The 25,432-nt window shown below is 40.5% G+C and overlaps 1 protein-coding gene and 1 long non-coding RNA gene across 3 annotated transcripts in view; both read left to right on the top strand.

The window, feature by feature from the left end:
- LOC309710978 overlaps positions 1-11,699 on the top strand; it is a 108,698-nt gene extending 96,999 nt beyond the window's left edge. The window contains exon 3 of the long non-coding RNA XR_014277844.1: positions 11,162-11,699. This is a non-coding gene — a long non-coding RNA (uncharacterized lncRNA). The remainder of the gene's footprint in view (positions 1-11,161) is intronic.
- Positions 11,700-19,218: 7,519 nt separating this feature from the next.
- polr3b (polymerase (RNA) III (DNA directed) polypeptide B) overlaps positions 19,219-25,432 on the top strand; it is a 28,608-nt gene continuing 22,394 nt past the window's right edge. Inside the window, exons 1-7 of one of the 2 annotated variants that reach the window (XM_082539328.1) lie at positions 19,219-19,408; positions 19,667-19,699; positions 22,042-22,098; positions 22,187-22,251; positions 22,376-22,451; positions 22,937-23,037; positions 23,300-23,391. In XM_082539328.1, the coding sequence (XP_082395454.1) occupies positions 19,337-19,408; positions 19,667-19,699; positions 22,042-22,098; positions 22,187-22,251; positions 22,376-22,451; positions 22,937-23,037; positions 23,300-23,391 (496 nt within the window). In that variant the 5' untranslated portion in view covers positions 19,219-19,336. Of the gene's footprint in view, positions 19,409-19,453; positions 19,585-19,666; positions 19,700-22,041; positions 22,099-22,186; positions 22,252-22,375; positions 22,452-22,936; positions 23,038-23,299; positions 23,392-25,432 lie in introns of those variants that run through there. The other variant, XM_082539329.1, reaches the window with a different exon arrangement.

Here is a 25,432-nt window from a genome sequence, read left to right as displayed (position 1 = left end):
GGAAGTAATCAGGGAATGGAAAACAGGAGGGAGACACAGCTGGGAGAGATTGGGGCTAACGAGTCAGGGGATCGACGCTGGACACACTGACATAAGACACAATCCTTCAAAATAAAACAGGAAACAATACACACTAAACTAAGACACGGACAGAGAGAGACAGACTAGACACTGAACTAAACCAGCAAAAAACATGAGAACACAAAACCTAAGAACTAATCCCTAAACAAGAAGAACTAAAACATAGATTAATAATCATCATCATCATAACCAACAAAAGCACCACAAGAGAATAAGAAAACTATCCATAATGCAAAAACACACCAAAACATAACAACTCAAAATACTGGGTCAAACTGACCCAGAATCGTGACAGGTAAGGAGATGTCATTTCAGGACTTAAACCAGACTCTAAGAAATTGCTGTGTCTAATTTTGCGATGCTGCGAGTAACAAACTGGGTTGAGTTTGGAGGTTGAAGAGGAACTTTCCCTCGCCAGGCCTCGACAGCCGTCTGTGTTTATCTCATCTCAGTTTATCTCATGCAGCGCAGGGCTAAATTTAAAATTATTAAATACTTAAGACAATGTATATTCTTCTATGACAAAAAATACAAGTATTCATTTAAGCAAATAAACAGAGCCGTAAGAGATGTTTTTCAGAAACTGTTGTCTTTATTTTGATTTGCAACTAACAAATTTTTTAAAAATTTGTAGTTTTTGTTGTGCTCTCTATTATGTGAACCCCTCACCTAATTTGTTATGTTTTTTAACAAATTAAACCCCAACAATCAAATGATCCCCTGTGAGCAAGCACTAGGCACGGTGGAAAGGAAAAACTCCCTTTAAACAGGAAGAAACCTTTGACAGAACCAGGCTCAGGAAGGGGCAGCCATCTGTCGCGACTGGTTGGGGGGTGAGAGGCAAAAGAAAAGAAAAATGAGAGCACAAGTTAGCTAAATGTTGCTTATGTTGTCTGATATGAACAACGTATGGTTTTCTGGACTGTGGATGAAAAGCAGTCCATCATTACTAGTCTTTAAAAAGGGACTAATCGATCACCAAGGTGGCAATATGGCTCAACGAGGCCATAGACAGAGTTAAATAGGCAATCACTGTTAAGCACTGAAAAGCCCCAGTAACCTGCAGCTATAATAAGGCCTACTGCAGCAACACCTAAACCTATTTTAAGTAGGCGTTTGGCACCATGACGCCATGAACCACTAGTCGGAGCCACGTCAGGAGATGGTTCTGAGACAGGAGAATCAAGCTCCTCAGGTTGAAGACCAAGATTCTCCTGTGTCGGAACCACGTCAGGAGGTGGTTCCAAAGCAGGAAAAAAAAGCTCCTCGGGTTCAGGAGCAAAATTCTCCTGTGTCAGGACCACAGGTGGTTCCAAGGCAGGAAAAAAAAGCTCCTCGGGTTCAGGAGCAAAATTCTCCTGTGTCAGGACCACAGGTGGTTCCAAGGCAGGAAAAAAAAGCTCCTCAGGTTCAGGAGCAAAATTCTCCAGCTGCAGAGCCTCCAGAGATTCCACCTGTGACTGTTGTTCTTGGTACTCAAGAGGCTCTAAAGTTTTCTTGAGTTCGTCTCTCTCCCTTTCAATAAGTGACAACTGAGCAGCAATGCTGCTGTTCTGTCTAAGGAGATATTCTTCCTTTTCCAGAAAGTCACGATCCATCATTTGAACGGTGTTAACCTGTTCCTCCAATTTAGCCTCCAGAGAATCCACCCTTGACTGTTTTTCATCCAGAGCCTGTCTCACCCGACGCTGAAGAACACATATTTCTTTTTTCAGCTCAATTATTTGTTCAGTCTTGTGATCTATTTCTCTATTCTGTTTTTCTATTATCTCTTCTTTTTTTGTTATTTTGTGGTGAGCTTCTCCCACTTGGTGCTCAAGTCTCTCTAACTCTGCCTTGACATCACGGTGCATCGTACTAATTTGTTCTTGTATTTTCATTTGAAGGTCTCTATACGATATTTCTCTCTCCACTAACCCATATAGTCTTTGTGATTCCGCTGGAATCGCTCTGTCAGACTGTGAATTATTGACTATTTCTCGTGACATTTCTTTAAAAGCTTAATGCAACGTGTCGAAAGAAAAATACGTGTGCTTAATTATTTAACTTTAAAATAGTCCCTTTCTGAAAGGTTTCTGGTTTGCTAAACACAACTCGCTGTTTCTGAAAATGTTCCAAGTAAAACTGTGTTTGCAAAGGTGAAGAGGGGCTATTTATAGACTTTTGTGGCAGCGAATTTGACGTCAGCGCTCTTTGAGCCTTTGATCCTTTGTTTGGTCACAGGATCACATGACAGCTGTGCGTAATTCTGCGCATGCTCAGAGAATACCCATTGTGATGCACGGTTTTGTTTTGAATTTTTTTAAATACCCTGAAAACAGTCCAAACAGTGTTGCCAACTTAGCGATTTTGTCGCTATATTTAGGGAGTTTTCAACCCCCCCTTAGCGTCGTTTTTTTTTTTTCTAAAAAGCGACTAGCGACAAATCTGGCGGCTTTTTCTGGTGTTATTGGAGGCTTATTTATGACGACTTTTGACGTGAAAGCGTTGTTACTCTCAACAAGCAGCGGGTGCTGCCGTGGGCACATCGCTCGTGCCAAAGCGCTCACAGGCGGAGGATAGTCCTCCTCCAGCCGCTGTCAGGGCAGGAGATGTTCACGTGTGTCCAAACTGCAAATGAATCGCGCACGAGCAAAGCCGCCGCTCCCGCACTGACTGTAACGCAGTCAATTCTTCTTTTACTGTTATGCTGTTTTGTGGATCACAAGGTTTAAAACTACTTGTAAACACACACACATACAGTAACTCCACCTTAACCTGCAGCTGCAGCGCAAATAACAACGAAAATTGTTTGTAAACGTGTCCTGGAGTTTACAGGTGCAGACAGTGCAACAGCTTCCAGGTCATTTATTCTGCCAATATGGCAAGAAGGTAGTGATGGCCCGCTTGAAGCTGACGCTCCGGAGCGTGTGTCGAAAAAAACAACACACTGGTTCAGAAGCACTGTGTCGAGGCTTGCTTCGTTTGGCAAAAGTCACGTGACCAGTGACGTCCGAAGCTTCATTACGCACGTAACTGCTTCGGTACCTGATTCAAACGGATATAAGGAAGTGAATCATCCACGGGATTCGTGGAGTGTGTTGATGGTGACAGAGAGCGAAGAGGTGATCATTCCACTGACAGATATGGAGCCAGCGAGGAAGAGAGGACATTCTGGCGTGTGGGAATATTTTGAGTTGATTTTGCTCAATTCATTTTATCTGCCGAAGTGAAAAACTTGAAATGTCCAAAATCATGTTTTCATAATGTAAATATCATTACAGCATATGACTTCAGGAACACTTCCATGTGAATTAAAGCTAATGAAGACTACAAAAATGTATTTGACACTATACGTACATTACATTGCTACACAGTTTAGAAAATCATTTTGTTTATTGTTTTTAGGTGATAGTCTGCAGGACCCAGGAATACCTGCATATCTACCAGCTTGCAGTGTAGTTCCTGCACTCCACAGCCTCTTCTGTTCCATGCAAGTGGATTTTCTCCAGGGCAGGAGAAACTATTTCTAAGAAACGAAACAGACTCAGCCAGCGCACAGTAACACTAATCCTCTTTTTAAATGTAAATAACAAAAGGGCTACCTGACATAGAGCATGTTTTTACTTTGCAAGTTCTTGATTAGGGGTGGGTTTTGATTATCGCCTTTCTGATTACAATCCATGCTAAATTGAATAAAGTGATATTGATTCATTAAAATCCCGTGTCGATTTGTAAATTAACGTTATTATGCCTGAAACGCCAGCATCTCAGGTTAAACCTCACAACATGTCGTCAAACACCATACAGCTAAAACAGTAACTGGGAGCAGGTTTACGGATTCTGCATACAAACGTGAACACAGAGCGCGGACCCGACGCGTCAGAGTCAGATTTTGGTGCGTCGTCGGGTCCGCGCTGTGTTTGCCTCTCTTTTTTTCCGCTGGCTTCTGCAGCTGCAGGTTTCATAACTCTCTGTTTACATCTCTAATTAAGTCTCACATGTGTCAGCTTTCTTTTAATAGATACGAAATTATGGATATATACTGTTAAATGATCAGAATTGTAATATTTCTGACTGAGGCAAAACTTTCCAGATTCCAATCAAATTGAATCGGATCCTGTATCGAATCAAAAATGATTCTACAAATCAGTAACGATGCAGCCGTACTCAGCTCCCTAAGCATTTTCCCTTTCCAGTTCACAATCAATCCCACCCCTAGGTCAAAAATATGTATAGGACAATTGGCCTCATCTAATATTTTGTATGAACCTGTCCAGCTGTCCAGTGATTAAACGACAAGTAGATGGAGGCAGGACTTCACAGCAGGGGCATACTCCATAATGTGCTGTGCATTATCATATGTATATTATATATATTGCTCACTTATTGTATTTACCAACATCAAGGAGTTATGAGCAAAGAAAGGCCACACCATAGTGCATGTTTAAATAGGGAAAGTTTATTGATCAAAATGTATTACGCAAATACGCATTACATTTTTTTCAGCCCCCCAATCGAGAAAACAAAACCAATTACATGTTCAAAGCAACGGAACGGTGGCCCAATATCAGAGAGAACTCCACTCTTGAGTGAGCAGCGATGATTGAGCAGTCCGTTTTATTTTGCAGATTCAAGCTGCTCTTCAAAATTTTCACCACCAGATGTCACCGGAGAGGACTGTGTTGAAAAGCTTCGAGTAATGAACCGTTTTTCAATACAAGCTTCAGTGCTTCGGAAAGCTTCATTTGGCCATCACTACAAGAAGGTCATAACTGCTTCAAGCACTGTCTATATCAGGGGTAGGCAACGCCAGGCTTCGAGGGCCGGTGTCCTGCAGGCTTTAGATCTCACCCTGGGTCAACACACCTGAATCAAATGATTAGTTCATTACCAGCCCCCTGGAGAACTTCAAGACATGTTGAGGAGGTAATTTAGCCATTTGAATCAGCTGTGTTGGTTCAAGGACACATCTAAAACCTGCAGGACTCTGAGACAGGAGAGTCAAGCTCTTCACGTTGAGGACCAAGATTCTCCTGTGTCGGGACCACATCAGTAGATGGTTCTGAGACTGGAGAAACAAGCTCCTCAGGTTCAGGAGCACTACTATGACAATTTCCCACATGCCAAAGCAACGGAGGAATGTGCTTCATTTGAGCACAACACACAGGGAACCAGCAGTCAGTGATGGGCAATAGAGGAAGCCTGGAAGCAAGAAGCAATCCTGGACTACAATAGGCACAAATACAGCTTGGATAACCTAGAGAGGATGTCAGTCAGTACAGCCTTCCCTTGTTAGCAAGTAAAACCTGGTTCCGTTTTGTTTCCTTGCTTTCGTGAATGAGAATAAGTTTCTAAATTAGCGGGGCCTGTGGAAGCGCAGACCTAACAGAGTGTGCCATGTGTTGTGCTGTGTGTCACGTCACATGTGTATTCATACCTCACAGTGAATATAAACCACTAAGCCCACCAGCTAAATCCTGCAACCACACAGACCATACTGATGGATTACCACAGAGTAAAAATGGCTTGAGCAAGAAAGATCAGAACTCAGCCTAAACCTCCTGTGAATGAGACGAACTGTGTTTGACCTCCAGTGGGACAGATCATCTTAGAATTGTAGACATATTCTTGCTCTATGACAGATTCCCCGACTCATCTTCAGCCTGTTTCCAGCATTTCCTTTTCTGTTAGCTGCCACTTTAGCCAAGCAGCAGCGTGAGTACAAATTACAACCTAAAAAAGCCAAAAAACTGTGACCTGTTCTCAGTTTTCTACCACGGTCTATCCATCTCTTAAATCTTAATGTTGATTCAGAGGTTTGCCTCTTATCTTTATTTAATTTAATAACAGTACAGTACTTTGTTTTTGGTAAGCATTGTTCTTAAGGTAAATATGTAAAAATTGTGTGTGTTTCAGTTCTGTGTCTTGTGTACTGTTTGTTCGTACATGTGTCTTTCTTGCTACTGTTACATCCAAATTTCCCCTTGTGGGACAATTCAAGGATTATTCTATTCTATGTCATTTGTTCACAGCCTCTCCCAGTCAGAGCTTTTCTCCATGCTTGTCTTACTGCACATGATGTTATTAGCACAACCACTTTAAAGGTGATAATTTAGGACTTCATCAATAACACAGACAGCAATGTAGTTAAACATCTTACACTTCATTTTTATTAGCAATGAACTTAACCTACATACACATTGTATTTATCACTACCACTCATTACAATATTCATTGTTTGCTCAAATGTAATTAATACTTTCATTTTTCTAAAAATACCTCAAAACACAATTGTATGGAAGTAATAAAACACAAACAAATCAGTAAAATATGTATTTTACAAAATTGTGCTAGATAACATTCTGCAGTATTGCACAAACTCTTTCCAATGACAAGTAAAATATAAACTATTTTGACCACTTTTTTCCATTTGACTGCATAAAAATGAACATTTACAAAGAGTTATCTTATCTTATCTAACTGTTAATTTAGACTTCATCATTATGCAATGCATACCCTGCTGCATCTAAGCCCAAACCAGTAACCAGGCAGAAGTACAGAACAGTGTCCCTGGTAAATGAAGAGGAATCAAACGGGGCTTGCGTTTGTGTGTGTGTATTTGTGTTTTAATACATGGTGGTGAAGCATCTTTTTTAAGACCCAAAGGGTTACTTTGGATATTTACAAGTCTGCTTTAACTCCAAATGATCAAAATTTAGATATCTATAAATTTCTAAGAGATCATAGTCATGTTTCTGCAGTCAAGCGACTAGTCTAAATTATGCGTGGTGACACTGCACTATTTTACAGAACCAGACTTCTAAAGGTCCAAACTAATCCTTTAACATTATATAGAAACATATGCACATTTACAAAAAACAACAAAAAGCAAAACAAAACAAATCGAGAACTCCAAGGAAGATCTCCTCTATTTTGTTCGCTAGCTGTCTAGCTTCACATGGTCACGTGTCGTGAGGGCAGCATAGTGAGGCTGCACTGACTTACAAAGCTTGCTCTACCCTAGGCAGTTCAAACACAGAACACGTCTTTGTACAAGCACAAGACACAGCAGTCGCTAAATAAACTAGAAAAGATTTGTCACCTGAACAGAGTTTGTGTGGATTCTATCAGTCATGTGTTAGCAGGGTGAACAGCAGTGGGCTGTGTTTATTCCTAGTGAGTCCAACTTCTTTACCAGCTTCTGGGGAAGTTAGGTTATATATTACCAGTAACTTTTCAGATCAAAAGGTGATAAAGTTCAGATTTTTTTTCACCATATCATTGATGAAACTTACTTTTTTTTTTTTAAATTTCAGCATCAGGGACAAGGCTGTTAATTGTTAAGGTCAAGGTTAAGCATGTGTACTCTGTGTGAACACTCGAGAGCAACAGAACATGATCTGGGATGCACTGAACAGGTTCCTGAAAACTGTGGAACAAACCAAAAATGCTTATAAATATGTGACCTCATGCAGTGTGTGCACTTAACAAACAATGAAAATAGAGATTTTCCATTATTAAAATATGTAAAAGGACTCTGATGTGTGAGTGACGTCTGTTGTTATATCTTACACCGATTAGTTTTCTCTGAAATGTAAAAAGAAGAAACAAACATGTACTCCCCCTCCGTCTGCTCTCACCTATCATTTTAGTGATAAATATGTCTTGAATTCTCGAATTGACTCGTTAAATATTTAACCTAATTAAACCCTAAAAATGGAGTCATAAGACTTTTGTCCAAATGTTACCTGCAGTCACAACAACAGTCACCGGAAGGGGCTGAATACTGCAAAGACCCCACAGAACAATCAGACAATCCACTGTCAGTAAATGTGAGTAAATCTGTGATTCTGTGAGTAACACACTGGCTCCAGTTTGGAGGCTGAAGTGGAGCTCTCCCTCGCCAGGCCGACAGCCGTCTGTGTCACAGTTAATCTCATGCAGTGCTGATTTAAAAACTCTCACATATTTGGACAATCTATAATCTTCTAACACAAAAACATACAAATGTTCATTGAAGTAAACACACAGAGCAGTAGCAGATTTTTTTAAATGTGTTTTATTTATTTTCATTTGCTGCTAACTGCCTTGTTTTCATTTGTAGTTTTTGTAGTAGGAAGAACTACAAAATCTACAAATAAAAGTGCAGTTAACAAATGTAGTGCTCTCCACTATGTGAACCCCTCACCTGAATTTTTTAGGTTTTTCAGTTCAAGCCAATTAAATGAAATCTAAAAATTCAGCCCCAACAATCAAATGATCCCCTATGAGCAAGCACTCTGGCAACGGTGGAGAGGAAAAACTCCCTTTTAACAGGAAGAAACCTCTGGCAGAACCAGGTTCAGGGAGGGGCGGTCTTCTGCCATGACTGGTTGGGGGGTGAGGGGCAAAATAAAATCAAACATAAAGGAGAGCACAGCGTATTTATAAGATAAAGTTTTATAAAAATTTTATAAGATCAGATTATTATCAGGGGTGCACATAAGTGGTCCGCAGGTGCACATGCGATCTTGAGGAGATCAAACACGCATTGCAAATTCTTATCTGGTGCGCGTCTTTTATTTTGACAGCGCATGCGGACCACTTATGTGCACCCCTGATAATAATCATGACCCCACAGAGCGGGACATTCACTCAGCCAAAGAGGTTTGAGATGGCCCAGCAAGCTGCAGGAACAACAATGGCCACTGTGGCAACACCCAAGCCTACTTTACACCACCAAGTATGGGTCTCCACAGTTTCCTTGAGTTCTGCATTGTCTTTTCTAAGCTGTGCGTTCTCCTGCATGAGTTTATCTACCTTACTTTGGACCTCGCACACCTCAGCACGAAGGCTCCTTATCGCCTTAAGGTGACCCTCTTCCTTTATCTGAGCCTTTGTAATCAACGTCTGCATTGTACCACTCAGTCTGTTAAAATGCTGATCAATGTTTGGTACAGAGCGTAAATTATTTAACCTTTCCTCTGCCATTTTTTTTTAAATTGACCGCACAGTGTCACGGTGTATTAGCTTTTTGAAAGGTTCCTGGTTTCTGAAAATGCTCCAAAGTAAACTGTGTTAAACGAGCTCTTATTTATAGACTATGGACACTGTGACGTCATATTCTTTGCCACTAGTGGCAAAGAATATGACGTCACAGTGATCGTTTGAGAAGATCAAAGGAGCGCTGTGGATCATTCTGCGCATGCTCAGATCATGCGAATTTCCTGTTGTCTATCACATATGGGCTGTATCCCAATTCAGGGTCTGCAGCCTTAAAGTCCTCAAGGGCCGCGTACTCAAAGACCACTAAGGCCGGAAGTGCGAGGTCCAAAGTAAGGTAGATAAACTCATGCAGGAGAACGCACAGCTTAGAAAAGACAATGCAGAACTCAAGGAAACTGTGGAGACCCATACTTGGTGGTGTAAAGTAGGCTTGGGTGTTGCCACAGTGGCCATTGTTGTTCCTGCAGCTTGCTGGGCCATCTCAAACCTCTTTGGCTGAGTGAATGTCCCGCTCTGTGGGGTCATGATTATTATCAGGGGTGCACATAAGTGGTCCGCATGCGCTGTCAAAATAAAAGACGCGCACCAGATAAGAATTTGCAATGCGTGTTTGATCTCCTCAAGATCGCATGTGCACCTGCGGACCACTTATGTGCACCCCTGATAATAATCTGATCTTATAAAATTTTTATAAAACTTTATCTTATAAATACGCTGTGCTCTCCTTTATGTTTGATTTTATTTTGCCCCTCACCCCCCAACCAGTCATGGCAGAAGACCGCCCCTCCCTGAACCTGGTTCTGCCAGAGGTTTCTTCCTGTTAAAAGGGAGTTTTTCCTCTCCACCGTTGCCAGAGTGCTTGCTCATAGGGGATCATTTGATTGTTGGGGCTGAATTTTTAGATTTCATTTAATTGGCTTGAACTGAAAAACCTAAAAAATTCAGGTGAGGGGTTCACATAGTGGAGAGCACTACATTTGTTAACTGCACTTTTATTTGTAGATTTTGTAGTTCTTCCTACTACAAAAACTACAAATGAAAACAAGGCAGTTAGCAGCAAATGAAAATAAATAAAACACATTTAAAAAAATCTGCTACTGTTCTGTGTGTTTACTTCAATGAACATTTGTATGTTTTTGTGTTAGAAGATTATAGATTGTCCAAATATGTGAGAGTTTTTAAATCAGCACTGCATGAGATTAACTGTGACACAGACGGCTGTCGGCCTGGCGAGGGAGAGCTCCACTTCAGCCTCCAAACTGGAGCCAGTGTGTTACTCACAGAATCACAGATTTACTCACATTTACTGACAGTGGATTGTCTGATTGTTCTGTGGGGTCTTTGCAGTATTCAGCCCCTTCCGGTGACTGTTGTTGTGACTGCAGGTAACATTTGGACAAAAGTCTTATGACTCCATTTTTAGGGTTTAATTAGGTTAAATATTTAACGAGTCAATTCGAGAATTCAAGACATATTTATCACTAAAATGATAGGTGAGAGCAGACGGAGGGGGAGTACATGTTTGTTTCTTCTTTTTACATTTCAGAGAAAACTAATCGGTGTAAGATATAACAACAGACGTCACTCACACATCAGAGTCCTTTTACATATTTTAATAATGGAAAATCTCTATTTTCATTGTTTGTTAAGTGCACACACTGCATGAGGTCACATATTTATAAGCATTTTTGGTTTGTTCCACAGTTTTCAGGAACCTGTTCAGTGCATCCCAGATCATGTTCTGTTGCTCTCGAGTGTTCACACAGAGTACACATGCTTAACCTTGACCTTAACAATTAACAGCCTTGTCCCTGATGCTGAAATTTAAAAAAAAAAAAGTAAGTTTCATCAATGATATGGTGAAAAAAAATCTGAACTTTATCACCTTTTGATCTGAAAAGTTACTGGTAATATATAACCTAACTTCCCCAGAAGCTGGTAAAGAAGTTGGACTCACTAGGAATAAACACAGCCCACTGCTGTTCACCCTGCTAACACATGACTGATAGAATCCACACAAACTCTGTTCAGGTGACAAATCTTTTCTAGTTTATTTAGCGACTGCTGTGTCTTGTGCTTGTACAAAGACGTGTTCTGTGTTTGAACTGCCTAGGGTAGAGCAAGCTTTGTAAGTCAGTGCAGCCTCACTATGCTGCCCTCACGACACGTGACCATGTGAAGCTAGACAGCTAGCGAACAAAATAGAGGAGATCTTCCTTGGAGTTCTCGATTTGTTTTGTTTTGCTTTTTGTTGTTTTTTGTAAATGTGCATATGTTTCTATATAATGTTAAAGGATTAGTTTGGACCTTTAGAAGTCTGGTTCTGTAAAATAGTGCAGTGTCACCACGCATAATTTAGACTAGTCGCTTGACTGCAGAAACATGACTATGATCTCTTAGAAATTTATAGATATCTAAATTTTGATCATTTGGAGTTAAAGCAGACTTGTAAATATCCAAAGTAACCCTTTGGGTCTTAAAAAAGATGCTTCACCACCATGTATTAAAACACAAATACACACACACAAACGCAAGCCCCGTTTGATTCCTCTTCATTTACCAGGGACACTGTTCTGTACTTCTGCCTGGTTACTGGTTTGGGCTTAGATGCAGCAGGGTATGCATTGCATAATGATGAAGTCTAAATTAACAGTTAGATAAGATAACTCTTTGTAAATGTTCATTTTTATGCAGTCAAATGGAAAAAAGTGGTCAAAATAGTTTATATTTTACTTGTCATTGGAAAGAGTTTGTGCAATACTGCAGAATGTTATCTAGCACAATTTTGTAAAATACATATTTTACTGATTTGTTTGTGTTTTATTACTTCCATACAATTGTGTTTTGAGGTATTTTTAGAAAAATGAAAGTATTAATTACATTTGAGCAAACAATGAATATTGTAATGAGTGGTAGTGATAAATACAATGTGTATGTAGGTTAAGTTCATTGCTAATAAAAATGAAGTGTAAGATGTTTAACTACATTGCTGTCTGTGTTATTGATGAAGTCCTAAATTATCACCTTTAAAGTGGTTGTGCTAATAACATCATGTGCAGTAAGACAAGCATGGAGAAAAGCTCTGACTGGGAGAGGCTGTGAACAAATGACATAGAATAGAATAATCCTTGAATTGTCCCACAAGGGGAAATTTGGATGTAACAGTAGCAAGAAAGACACATGTACGAACAAACAGTACACAAGACACAGAACTGAAACACACACAATTTTTACATATTTACCTTAAGAACAATGCTTACCAAAAACAAAGTACTGTACTGTTATTAAATTAAATAAAGATAAGAGGCAAACCTCTGAATCAACATTAAGATTTAAGAGATGGATAGACCGTGGTAGAAAACTGAGAACAGGTCACAGTTTTTTGGCTTTTTTAGGTTGTAATTTGTACTCACGCTGCTGCTTGGCTAAAGTGGCAGCTAACAGAAAAGGAAATGCTGGAAACAGGCTGAAGATGAGTCGGGGAATCTGTCATAGAGCAAGAATATGTCTACAATTCTAAGATGATCTGTCCCACTGGAGGTCAAACACAGTTCGTCTCATTCACAGGAGGTTTAGGCTGAGTTCTGATCTTTCTTGCTCAAGCCATTTTTACTCTGTGGTAATCCATCAGTATGGTCTGTGTGGTTGCAGGATTTAGCTGGTGGGCTTAGTGGTTTATATTCACTGTGAGGTATGAATACACATGTGACGTGACACACAGCACAACACATGGCACACTCTGTTAGGTCTGCGCTTCCACAGGCCCCGCTAATTTAGAAACTTATTCTCATTCACGAAAGCAAGGAAACAAAACGGAACCAGGTTTTACTTGCTAACAAGGGAAGGCTGTACTGACTGACATCCTCTCTAGGTTATCCAAGCTGTATTTGTGCCTATTGTAGTCCAGGATTGCTTCTTGCTTCCAGGCTTCCTCTATTGCCCATCACTGACTGCTGGTTCCCTGTGTGTTGTGCTCAAATGAAGCACATTCCTCCGTTGCTTTGGCATGTGGGAAATTGTCATAGTAGTGCTCCTGAACCTGAGGAGCTTGTTTCTCCAGTCTCAGAACCATCTACTGATGTGGTCCCGACACAGGAGAATCTTGGTCCTCAACGTGAAGAGCTTGACTCTCCTGTCTCAGAGTCCTGCAGGTTTTAGATGTGTCCTTGAACCAACACAGCTGATTCAAATGGCTAAATTACCTCCTCAACATGTCTTGAAGTTCTCCAGGGGGCTGGTAATGAACTAATCATTTGATTCAGGTGTGTTGACCCAGGGTGAGATCTAAAGCCTGCAGGACACCGGCCCTCGAAGCCTGGCGTTGCCTACCCCTGATATAGACAGTGCTTGAAGCAGTTATGACCTTCTTGTAGTGATGGCCAAATGAAGCTTTCCGAAGCACTGAAGCTTGTATTGAAAAACGGTTCATTACTCGAAGCTTTTCAACACAGTCCTCTCCGGTGACATCTGGTGGTGAAAATTTTGAAGAGCAGCTTGAATCTGCAAAATAAAACGGACTGCTCAATCATCGCTGCTCACTCAAGAGTGGAGTTCTCTCTGATATTGGGCCACCGTTCCGTTGCTTTGAACATGTAATTGGTTTTGTTTTCTCGATTGGGGGGCTGAAAAAAATGTAATGCGTATTTGCGTAATACATTTTGATCAATAAACTTTCCCTATTTAAACATGCACTATGGTGTGGCCTTTCTTTGCTCATAACTCCTTGATGTTGGTAAATACAATAAGTGAGCAATATATATAATATACATATGATAATGCACAGCACATTATGGAGTATGCCCCTGCTGTGAAGTCCTGCCTCCATCTACTTGTCGTTTAATCACTGGACAGCTGGACAGGTTCATACAAAATATTAGATGAGGCCAATTGTCCTATACATATTTTTGACCTAGGGGTGGGATTGATTGTGAACTGGAAAGGGAAAATGCTTAGGGAGCTGAGTACGGCTGCATCGTTACTGATTTGTAGAATCATTTTTGATTCGATACAGGATCCGATTCAATTTGATTGGAATCTGGAAAGTTTTGCCTCAGTCAGAAATATTACAATTCTGATCATTTAACAGTATATATCCATAATTTCGTATCTATTAAAAGAAAGCTGACACATGTGAGACTTAATTAGAGATGTAAACAGAGAGTTATGAAACCTGCAGCTGCAGAAGCCAGCGGAAAAAAAGAGAGGCAAACACAGCGCGGACCCGACGACGCACCAAAATCTGACTCTGACGCGTCGGGTCCGCGCTCTGTGTTCACGTTTGTATGCAGAATCCGTAAACCTGCTCCCAGTTACTGTTTTAGCTGTATGGTGTTTGACGACATGTTGTGAGGTTTAACCTGAGATGCTGGCGTTTCAGGCATAATAACGTTAATTTACAAATCGACACGGGATTTTAATGAATCAATATCACTTTATTCAATTTAGCATGGATTGTAATCAGAAAGGCGATAATCAAAACCCACCCCTAATCAAGAACTTGCAAAGTAAAAACATGCTCTATGTCAGGTAGCCCTTTTGTTATTTACATTTAAAAAGAGGATTAGTGTTACTGTGCGCTGGCTGAGTCTGTTTCGTTTCTTAGAAATAGTTTCTCCTGCCCTGGAGAAAATCCACTTGCATGGAACAGAAGAGGCTGTGGAGTGCAGGAACTACACTGCAAGCTGGTAGATATGCAGGTATTCCTGGGTCCTGCAGACTATCACCTAAAAACAATAAACAAAATGATTTTCTAAACTGTGTAGCAATGTAATGTACGTATAGTGTCAAATACATTTTTGTAGTCTTCATTAGCTTTAATTCACATGGAAGTGTTCCTGAAGTCATATGCTGTAATGATATTTACATTATGAAAACATGATTTTGGACATTTCAAGTTTTTCACTTCGGCAGATAAAATGAATTGAGCAAAATCAACTCAAAATATTCCCACACGCCAGAACGTCCTCTCTTCCTCGCTGGCTCCATATCTGTCAGTGGAATGATCACCTCTTCGCTCTCTGTCACCATCAACACACTCCACGAATCCCGTGGATGATTCACTTCCTTATATCCGTTTGAATCAGGTACCGAAGCAGTTACGTGCGTAATGAAGCTTCGGACGTCACTGGTCACGTGACTTTTGCCAAACGAAGCAAGCCTCGACACAGTGCTTCTGAACCAGTGTGTTGTTTTTTTCGACACACGCTCCGGAGCGTCAGCTTCAAGCGGGCCATCACTACCTTCTTGCCATATTGGCAGAATAAATGACCTGGAAGCTGTTGCACTGTCTGCACCTGTAAACTCCAGGACACGTTTACAAACAATTTTCGTTGTTATTTGCGCTGCAGCTGCAGGTTAAGGTGGAGTTACTGTATGTGTGTGTGTTTACAAGTAGTTTTAAACCTTGTGATCCACAAAACAGCATAACAGTAAAAGAAGAATTGACTGCGTTACAGTCAGTGCGGGAGCGGCGGCTTTGCTCGTGCGCGATTCATTTGCAGTTTGGACACACGTGAACATCTCCTGCCCTGATAGCGGCTGGAGGAGGACTATCCTCCGCCTGTGAGCGCTTTGGCACGAGCGATGTGCCCACGGCAGCACCCGCTGCTTGTTGAGAGTAACAACGCTTTCACGTCAAAAGTCGTCATAAATAAGCCTCCAATAACACCAGAAAAAGCCGCCAGATTTGTCGCTAGTCGCTTTTTAGAAAAAAAAAAACGACGCTAAGGGGGTTTGAAAACTCCCTAAATATAGCGACAAAATCGCTAAGTTGGAAACACTGTTTGGACTGTTTTCAGGGTATTTAAAAAAATTCAAAACAAAACCGTGCATCACAATGGGTATTCTCTGAGCATGCGCAGAATTACGCACAGCTGTCATGTGATCCTGTGACCAAACAAAGGATCAAAGGCTCAAAGAGCGCTGACGTCAAATTCGCTGCCACAAAAGTCTATAAATAGCCCCTCTTCACCTTTGCAAACACAGTTTTACTTGGAACATTTTCAGAAACAGCGAGTTGTGTTTAGCAAACCAGAAACCTTTCAGAAAGGGACTATTTTAAAGTTAAATAATTAAGCACACGTATTTTTCTTTCGACACGTTGCATTAAGCTTTTAAAGAAATGTCACGAGAAATAGTCAATAATTCACAGTCTGACAGAGCGATTCCAGCGGAATCACAAAGACTATATGGGTTAGTGGAGAGAGAAATATCGTATAGAGACCTTCAAATGAAAATACAAGAACAAATTAGTACGATGCACCGTGATGTCAAGGCAGAGTTAGAGAGACTTGAGCACCAAGTGGGAGAAGCTCACCACAAAATAACAAAAAAAGAAGAGATAATAGAAAAACAGAATAGAGAAATAGATCACAAGACTGAACAAATAATTGAGCTGAAAAAAGAAATATGTGTTCTTCAGCGTCGGGTGAGACAGGCTCTGGATGAAAAACAGTCAAGGGTGGATTCTCTGGAGGCTAAATTGGAGGAACAGGTTAACACCGTTCAAATGATGCACCGTGACTTTCTGGAAAAGGAAGAATATCTCCTTAGACAGAACAGCAGCATTGCTGCTCAGTTGTCACTTATTGAAAGGGAGAGAGACGAACTCAAGAAAACTTTAGAGCCTCTTGAGTACCAAGAACAACAGTCACAGGTGGAATCTCTGGAGGCTCTGCAGCTGGAGAATTTTGCTCCTGAACCTGAGGAGCTTTTTTTTCCTGCCTTGGAACCACCTGTGGTCCTGACACAGGAGAATTTTGCTCCTGAACCCGAGGAGCTTTTTTTTCCTGCCTTGGAACCACCTGTGGTCCTGACACAGGAGAATTTTGCTCCTGAACCCGAGGAGCTTTTTTTTCCTGCTTTGGAACCACCTCCTGACGTGGTTCCGACACAGGAGAATCTTGGTCTTCAACCTGAGGAGCTTGATTCTCCTGTCTCAGAACCATCTCCTGACGTGGCTCCGACTAGTAGTGGTTCATGGCGTCATGGTGCCAAACGCCTACTTAAAATAGGTTTAGGTGTTGCCGCAGTAGGCCTTATTATAGCTGCAGGTTACTGGGGCTTTTCAGTGCTTAACAGTGATTGCCTATTTAACTCTGTCTATGGCCTCGTTGAGCCATATTGCCACCTTGGTGATCGATTAGTTCCCTTTTAAAGACTAGTAATGATGGACTGCTTTTCAGCCACAGTCCAGAAAACCATACGTTGTTCATGTTAGCTAAATGTTGCTCATGTTCTCTAACTTGTGCTCTCATTTTTCTTTTCTTTTGCCTCTCACCCCCCAACCAGTCGCGACAGATGGCTGCCCCTTCCTGAGCCTGGTTCTGTCAAAGGTTTCTTCCTGTTTAAAGGGAGTTTTTCCTTTCCACCGTGCCTAGTGCTTGCTCACAGGGGATCATTTGATTGTTGGGGTTTAATTTGTTAAAAAACATAACAAATTAGGTGAGGGGTTCACATAATAGAGAGCACAACAAAAACTACAAATTTTAAAAAAATTTGTTAGTTGCAAATCAAAATAAAGACAACAGTTTCTGAAAAACATCTCTTACGGCTCTGTTTATTTGCTTAAATGAATACTTGTATTTTTTGTCATAGAAGAATATACATTGTCTTAAGTATTTAATAATTTTAAATTTAGCCCTGCGCTGCATGAGATAAACACAGACGGCTGTCGGCCTGGCAAGGGAAAGTTCCTCTTCAACCTCCAAACTAAACCCAGTTTGTTACTCACAGCATCGCAAAATTAGACACAGCAATTTCTTAGAGTCTGGTTTAAGTCCTGAAATGACATCTCCTTACCTGTCACGGTTCTGGGTCAGTTTGACCCAGTATTTTGAGTTGTTATGTTTTGGTGTGTTTTTGCATTATGGATTTTTTTCTTATTCTCTTGTGGTGCTTGTGTTGGTTATGATGATGATGATGATGATTATTAATCTATGTTTTAGTTCTTCTTGTTTAGGGATTAGTTCTTAGGTTTTGTGTTCTCATGTTTTTTGCTGGTTTAGTTCAGTGTCTAGTCTGTCTCTCTCTGTCCGTGTCTTAATTTAGTGTGTATTGTTTCCTGTTTTATTTTGAAGGATTGTGTCTGATGTCAGTGTGTCCAGCTTCGATCCCCTGACTCGTTAGCCCCAATCTCTCCCAGCTGTGTCTCCCTCCTGTTTTCCATTCCCTGATTACTTCCCTGTGTATATTAGCCCTGTGTTTTCCATTGCTCAGTGTTGCGTCGTACAGGTTATACCTGTGTGTTTTTGTGTTCAGTACTTTCATGTTCAGTACCCTTGTTCAGTTCATGTTTTGTTTTCTCCAGCAATAAAGTTGAGGTTTTAAGTTACAATTTTGTGTTCGAGTCCTGCATTTGGATCCTCATCTCTGCCTGCCCGCACACAAAGCCCTGACATTTCCAGCATAGAAGCATTCACAGTCATTACACTGTATGTACACTATATGTTGAAAAAAAGAAGAAAAACAGAAAGCCAAATAAGAAATACTTCTAAGCAGTAGAAGGTTGTTGACAGTAGCAAGCTACAGGTCTCTCAATATCTTACTGTTTAACTTTTGTGTTAACTAGATTGACATTATTGAAGTCAAGGTTAAATTTTAGTAATGGTGGTTTCAAAAATAGTTTCAATGCACTGAAAGGTGATCCAGAAGTAGAAGAGTCATCAGTGAATAATGAAACTGGAGATGTCACTTCTAGAGCAGGACATCTGACTTAAGTCTAATGAACCACGTGCCATTCATTCTTCTTAAATATTTATTACAGTAGTTCATTAAAGAAAACCCGAGAGTGCGAGAGAGAGAGAATATGAACTTAAATTAAATAAATGACTCCAATAAGTAAGAAAGGAAACATTCTAAAGTCTCATTGTACTGTCGCCTCTGTCAGTGCGCCCTAGGGTGGCTGTGGCTACAATGTAGCTTGCCATCACCAGTGTGTGAATGTGTGTGTGAATGGGTGGATGACTGGATATGGAAAGCGCTTTGGGGTCCTTAGGGACTAGTAAAGCGCTATACAAATACAGGCCATTTACCATTTTTTGCATCGCACAGTTACTTTTTTTGTGACGCAATTGTGAGTAACTGTGCGTCACAATACAATATTATATGACGTAATTTTTAAAAAGTAGAACGATACAGTCCTTTTGAGTTACAGAGTCGGAACGCTTTTCTTGGTTCCGGTCGTACGGACGTTTTAGAGTGCAACACAAAGGAGTCACGCTTGCACGATATCAACACTGACAGTTGGTACAGGTTTTTGTGTGTTTGCTGTTAAGCAGTGGAGTAAACCATGGAGGTCCTGGGAGGACAGTTTAGCGACATGACCCCACTGGAGCTGGCGGCTCCTGTCAACACTGTAGCTGTGAGTATGAAGACCGGAAAGGACCGAAAGTCTAGCAGCACGAGCACAGAGATGCTAACGCTAGCGTGGAGGCTGTTAGCTCATAGAGATGCAGAGTGAAGGGGAACGTCCTGTGTCCCAGTTTGTTGTTTCTGATAGATATTGTTTCTAGTGTACAATTTGGAGAAAGTGCATAAGTATGGACACAGTTCGAATAGTTTTCGCGTTATGAATAAAAACGGACTTGTTGTTTATTTGCTCGTTTTCCCTTTTTAACAGGAAAAATGGAAGTTGTTACCAGCCTTCCTGAAGGTAACAGAACACAACAGCCCTTACACACTTTTACTAAATTTTAATGCTGCTTGATTAAAATATGTTTAAAGTATGGTAGAAACTATAATAGTGTGCTGTCATGTTTATAAAAACAGTTTGAGGTGAGCTGAGCTCTGTGAGATGGTGCGTTACCCTGCTGGAAGCAGCCATACTGTGGTTAGCACTAATGCTTAGCAAGCCTTGGTGTTTAAATGGTGCTTAGTCAACTGGGGACCGAAGTGTGAGAAGATAATGTCCCCCAACCCATTTATACCACCACAACCAGCAGCCCCATGCTTTCATGATTTTCACACCAAATTCTGAAATCAAAACTCATTAGACCAGAAAACCTTTTTCCAATCTTATATTGCTGAGTCTGTGCAAAATGTAGCCTCAGTTTCGTGTAGTGGTGTAGTAGTAATTTGACTTACTGTTTCCTTCCTATCACTCCAAAGCAGTCAGACAATAACAAGGACATCTTTATTTAAATAGTACAGGTCATTACATAGAATAGAATTCAACTTTATTGTCACTGGTCAAAGGAGCTTGCAAAGAAAAGCGTCTGGACTTCTTTAAGTTGCTTGAAGACGTTTCACCTCTCATCCGAGAAGCTTCTTCAGTTCTAAGGTCAAATGGTGGAGAGTCCCAGATATAAACCTAGTGGGAGCAACCCCCCACAGAGGGCCAAAAGGACCCCCTGATGATACTCTAATCGCCTGAGCCAAGGTGTGAAACTGGGCGTGGGTCCCAATCAGCCAGGGTTTCGGGTGAGCTCATTGTGAAACCTGGCCCCACCTTATCATGCGAATTCCTGAGGTCAGATGGCCCAGGATGTGAGTGGGCGTTAAGGCGCCTGGGAAGGGATCTCAAAACTGGATTATACACAAGCGCATGGCACAACACAGAAGAGCCACCTCCACAGGACAAGACTCAGCAGTCCATCTGCATCTTAAGGATAAAGGACACTCTTTCAAGGATACCAATGTTCACATTTTGGACAGAGAGGACAGATGGTCTGAAAGAGGAGTGAAAGAAGCCATCTATGTCCACTGTGAGCGACCATCTTTGAACAGAGGCGGGGGTTTACGACACCAACTCTCTGCCATCTATAATCCAGTTTTGAGATCCCTTCCCAGATGCCTTAACGCCCACTCACATTGGGCCATCTGACCTCAGGAATTCGCATGATAAGGTGGGGCCAGGTTTCACAATGAACACACCCGAAACTCTGGCCGATTGGGACCCACGCCCAGTTTCCCACCTTGGCTCAGGCGATTAGAGTATCATCAGGGGGTCCTTTTGTCCCTCTGTGGGGGGTTACTCCCACTAGGTTTATATCTGGGACTCTCCACCATTTGACCTTAGAACTGAAGAAGCTTCTCGGATGAGAGGTAAAACGTCTTCAAGCAACTTAAAGAAGTCCAGACGCTTTTCTTTGCAAGCTCCTTTGACTACGATGACCTGGATGACTGAGAAATTATCGTATTTTACAGAATGATTATTTATACAGAATTACATGACAGCTGAAAAAAACCCTTTGTAGGTTTATGATGTCTTAAGGCATTAGAAACAATAAAATAAAACAACAGCATCTATTAGCTGTGGGCCTGTGTGGCTAAAAAGGTTTTGAGTCTGTTTTTCAATGTACACTGAGATGTAACTGATCTTAGGTCAGCAGCGTGCTCCAAGGAACAGAGCCAGAATATCTGAAAGTACCCTCAACACACTAAGATATGATTTTGAGAACAGATCTGAAACTGATGACCTGAGATGTCTGTACTGGGTACCAAATCATCAAAAGCTTTGTGATTTCTGTGTACCTGTAAGGATTCCAAGGCTAGATTTTAAATGAGTAAGGGAAATCCAACTGATGATTTGGGGAGTCCTGAAACTAGAGCACTGCAATAAACTAACCTTCCTTGACATCCAATTTCTCAGTCAGTTTGAGATAGGGATTTTCTAACCTTTTTTTAAGTTACATAAAGCAGTTTTGGTAAGCTTATTGATGTGGTTATTTGGTCATTTTTCTTCTGATTCCTTAGCAAGATATTTTTGGCCAAAGAAAAACATTTAGTAAAAAGTGAAACATTTGAGTCCAGTATGGCCATGAAATAATGAAATATTGCCATAATGACCAAATATACCGCATACAGCGTGTCTTGTTCTTTTACCCTGTTAAAGTTTTAAGTCATGGACCTTCTTTAAATTACTTTTTTTTTTTGGTCATCAAATATCAAAGTATCCTCCTGTGTAATGATGAGAGAACAGTTGGTGGGTCTACATCTGTGTGAGTAATATTATTTGGGAGAGTAAACATGTATATCACGTTGTGTGTTTTGCAGGTGAAAGGTTTGGTAAAGCAGCACATCGACTCATTCAACTATTTCATTAATGTAGAGGTAAAACACGAGCATGTCTTTGTCCGTTGCTGCTTTTTCATGTACATTTGGATTTTGAGCATCGATGTCTCATTTGTTCTGCTTCTAGATCAAAAAAATTATGAAGGCAAATGAGAAAATCACAAGTGATGCTGATCCAATGTGGTACCTCAAGTAAGTCACTGTGTGCATCTACCATCACTGACTTTAACACTGCAGACATGCACAACAAGTTGTTTTTTTTATTTTTATTTTTTTTTATTAAAAGAGGAAATAATGGATTTTTAAATATTTGCAGATACCTCAATATCTATGTTGGCATGCCGGATGTGGAAGAAAGTTTCAATGTGACCAGACCAGTCTCTCCCCACGAGGTGAGAGTAGTCTGTGTTTCTGCTGTTAAGTATGAACCATTGTTTACTGTGCTTTAATTAAAGTTGAATAAAGCTTTAGAGTAATCAAATACACAGCTTTAAATTAGTTAAAATAAGTAAATTTAAAAAAAAAAAAAAAAAAAAAAAAATATATATATATATATATATATATATATATATATATATATATATATATATATATATATATATATATATATATATATATATATATATATATATATATATATATATATATAGCACAGCACATTAATTCTCTACACTTTGGACAGATAATCACACATTAAATACAGAGGGAACATGTGTCACTCAGGCATCTCTAGACTCAGTTGGCATTTAGTTGTAGCCCTCATAGAGGTATTTCTTAATTAATTATTTTTGTTACTTATATTTGAATGCCTACACCTCCAATACTTTCCTTTAAAGATGATGAGATATAGCTGAGAGTCATCTGTTTCATCCCAAAGTGTCGTCTCAGAGATATGACCTACTCTGCGCCCATCACGGTGGATATAGAGTACACCCGTGGCAGTCAGAGGATAATTCGCAATGCGCTGCCCATCGGAAGGTATCTTTTTTTTTTTTTTTCCCCCTCCCCTGAAACAGACATATTTATGTTACATCTATATCAAATCTACAAATTTAAAACCTCTCCAGCAAAGCTCAGTAAGCCAACAAGTGCTAAAAAAAGATTTAGCTTTTGTGATTTTTAAGCTTTGTTTGCTGATAAACTGACCTCCTTCACTCATTTGTGCTGACGCATTCTGCTTTATAACAACACTGAAGCAATATTCATATTTTATTAATGAAGATAACTCTGCTTTTCTCAGGATGCCCATCATGCTGCGAAGCTCGAATTGCGTTCTCACGGGAAAGACGCCCATGGAGTTTTCAAAACTCAACGAATGTCCCCTGGATCCAGGCACGTAACCATAGCACTCTCATTTTAACTCTTTCCCCCTGAAGGGCCTCACCTGAACCCTTAATGATGAGTTTTGGCATCTCAGTATATATATATCAGTAAAATGTTTGATGACCATTTAGGGCTCTAGAGTGCGACTAATTTGGTCGCAAATATGACCAAATTTTTCAGTGGTGTGACTAAAAAAAATATTTAGTCGCACCAGTGCGACCAACTGTTCGGGTAACAAAAAAAAAAATCGGCAACTCTCCGTGTGGTCAACAACAGACACACAGTATGCCCCTATCGTGGACTAAACCAATCAGAGATAGTCAGGGGCGGGACCTCTCTGATTGGCCGTGGTCCAGTTGAAAGTGCAGGTGGAAGTGGGAGGTGAGTAGCTTGAATAAAACGATATCGATTCATTAAATCCTGAATCGACTTTTAAATAGAACTGTGTTTTGCCAGAAACGCCAGATTCTCCGATTAAAGCCCACAAAACTAATTCAACAACCACCAAACAGCAAATGAGAGCAGGTACACGGATTCCACACAAAGACGTAAACACAGAGCGGACTCGACGCATCAGAATCAGCTTTCTCTTTCTTGGCTTTCTCACCTGATGGCCCGAACACGGACACACTGTCGGAGCTCACCGATTCTGATGCGTTGGGTCCGCTCTGTGTTTACGTCTTTTTGCGCTGATTCTGAGCTGCAGGTTTTGTTTTGAACCGAGCCAGCAGCAAAAGAAGCAGCAAACTACGCTTCACATTTGATAAATGTCGTCATGAATTCCCTCTTTTCACTTAAATGACCTCGGACAAGAAAGCCTAATTTCTGCTGTTCAATACTGAAGAAACTAAAACTTTTTAAAATTATGCAAAATTGCAGAATATTTTTAAGGTTATCTGCTATAAAAATCCAGGCAGAAAAATCTCCTTCATGTTTTTCTGTTTTATTCTCAGTTACTTTGACACAAAGGCATCTGCTGTGATGTTCACAATTCTGATGAAGTCTCACATGTATCAGTACTGATAAATGATCAGAATTATAATATTTCTGACTGTCTGAGGCTAAATTGAATCAAATCAGGACTTTGAGAACCAGAATCGAATGGATTATAGAAATCAGTGATGATACCCAGCCCTAGTGAGTAGCCTAGGCCTGACAGAATAATAATAATACATTTTATTTAAAAATGGCGCCTTTCAAAGCACCCAAGGACACTGTACAACAGATAAAAACACAAAAACTGGAAATATACACAATGATAAGAATAACAGATAAAAGTTAAGAGCATACAGAGGTTTAAACATAAGCAATTTTAAACAGATGAGTTTTGAGGGTGGACTTAAAAAGAGGGAATGAACTAATATTTCTGAGGTCAGGGGGTAAGGAATTCCAAAGTCAAGGGGCAGAGCAACTAAAAGCCCTGCCCCCCAATGTAATCAGACGAGCGGAAGGAACAGAGAGAGAAAGAGAAGATGAAGATCTGAGGCACCAGGATGGGAAGTTCATCTGTACTAAATTGGAGAGGTATGGTGGAGAGAGAGAATGAATAGCCTTAAATGTATAAAGGATTATTTTAAAATGGATGCGAAATTTAACCGGGAGCCAGTGAAGCTGCTTCAGGATTGGGGAGATGTGGTGGGTAGAGGAAGTCCTAGTAATAATACGGGCAGCAGAATTCTGGACACGTTGGAGCTTGTTAATGGATTTTTGTGTAAGGCCAAATAATCGTGAGTTACAGTAATCAATTCGAGAGATAACAAGATTATGGACGAGAATGGCAGTGGCATGAGGAGTGAGGAAAGGGCGGAGGCGATTGATATTACAGAGTTGAAAATATGCTGCACGTGTGACATTATTGATATGTGAATTAAAAGATAATGTGCTATCAAGAATGACACCCAAGCTTTTCACAGAGAAAGAGATAGGGACCAACGAATTATTGATAGTGAGAGAGAAATTGTTAATTCTGGATAGCAATCGTTTAGTGCCGACCAGGAGAAGTTCTGATTTATTGCTGTTGAGTTTAAGAAAGTTGGAGGAGAACCAGGAA

This window comes from Aulonocara stuartgranti, assembly GCF_965226115.1.
Source record: "Aulonocara stuartgranti genome assembly, chromosome: 7".
Classification (NCBI taxonomy): Eukaryota; Metazoa; Chordata; class Actinopteri; order Cichliformes; family Cichlidae; genus Aulonocara; species Aulonocara stuartgranti.
The sequence above is the reverse complement of the archived record's forward strand: the minus strand, read 5'-3'. Positions and strand labels throughout refer to the sequence as shown.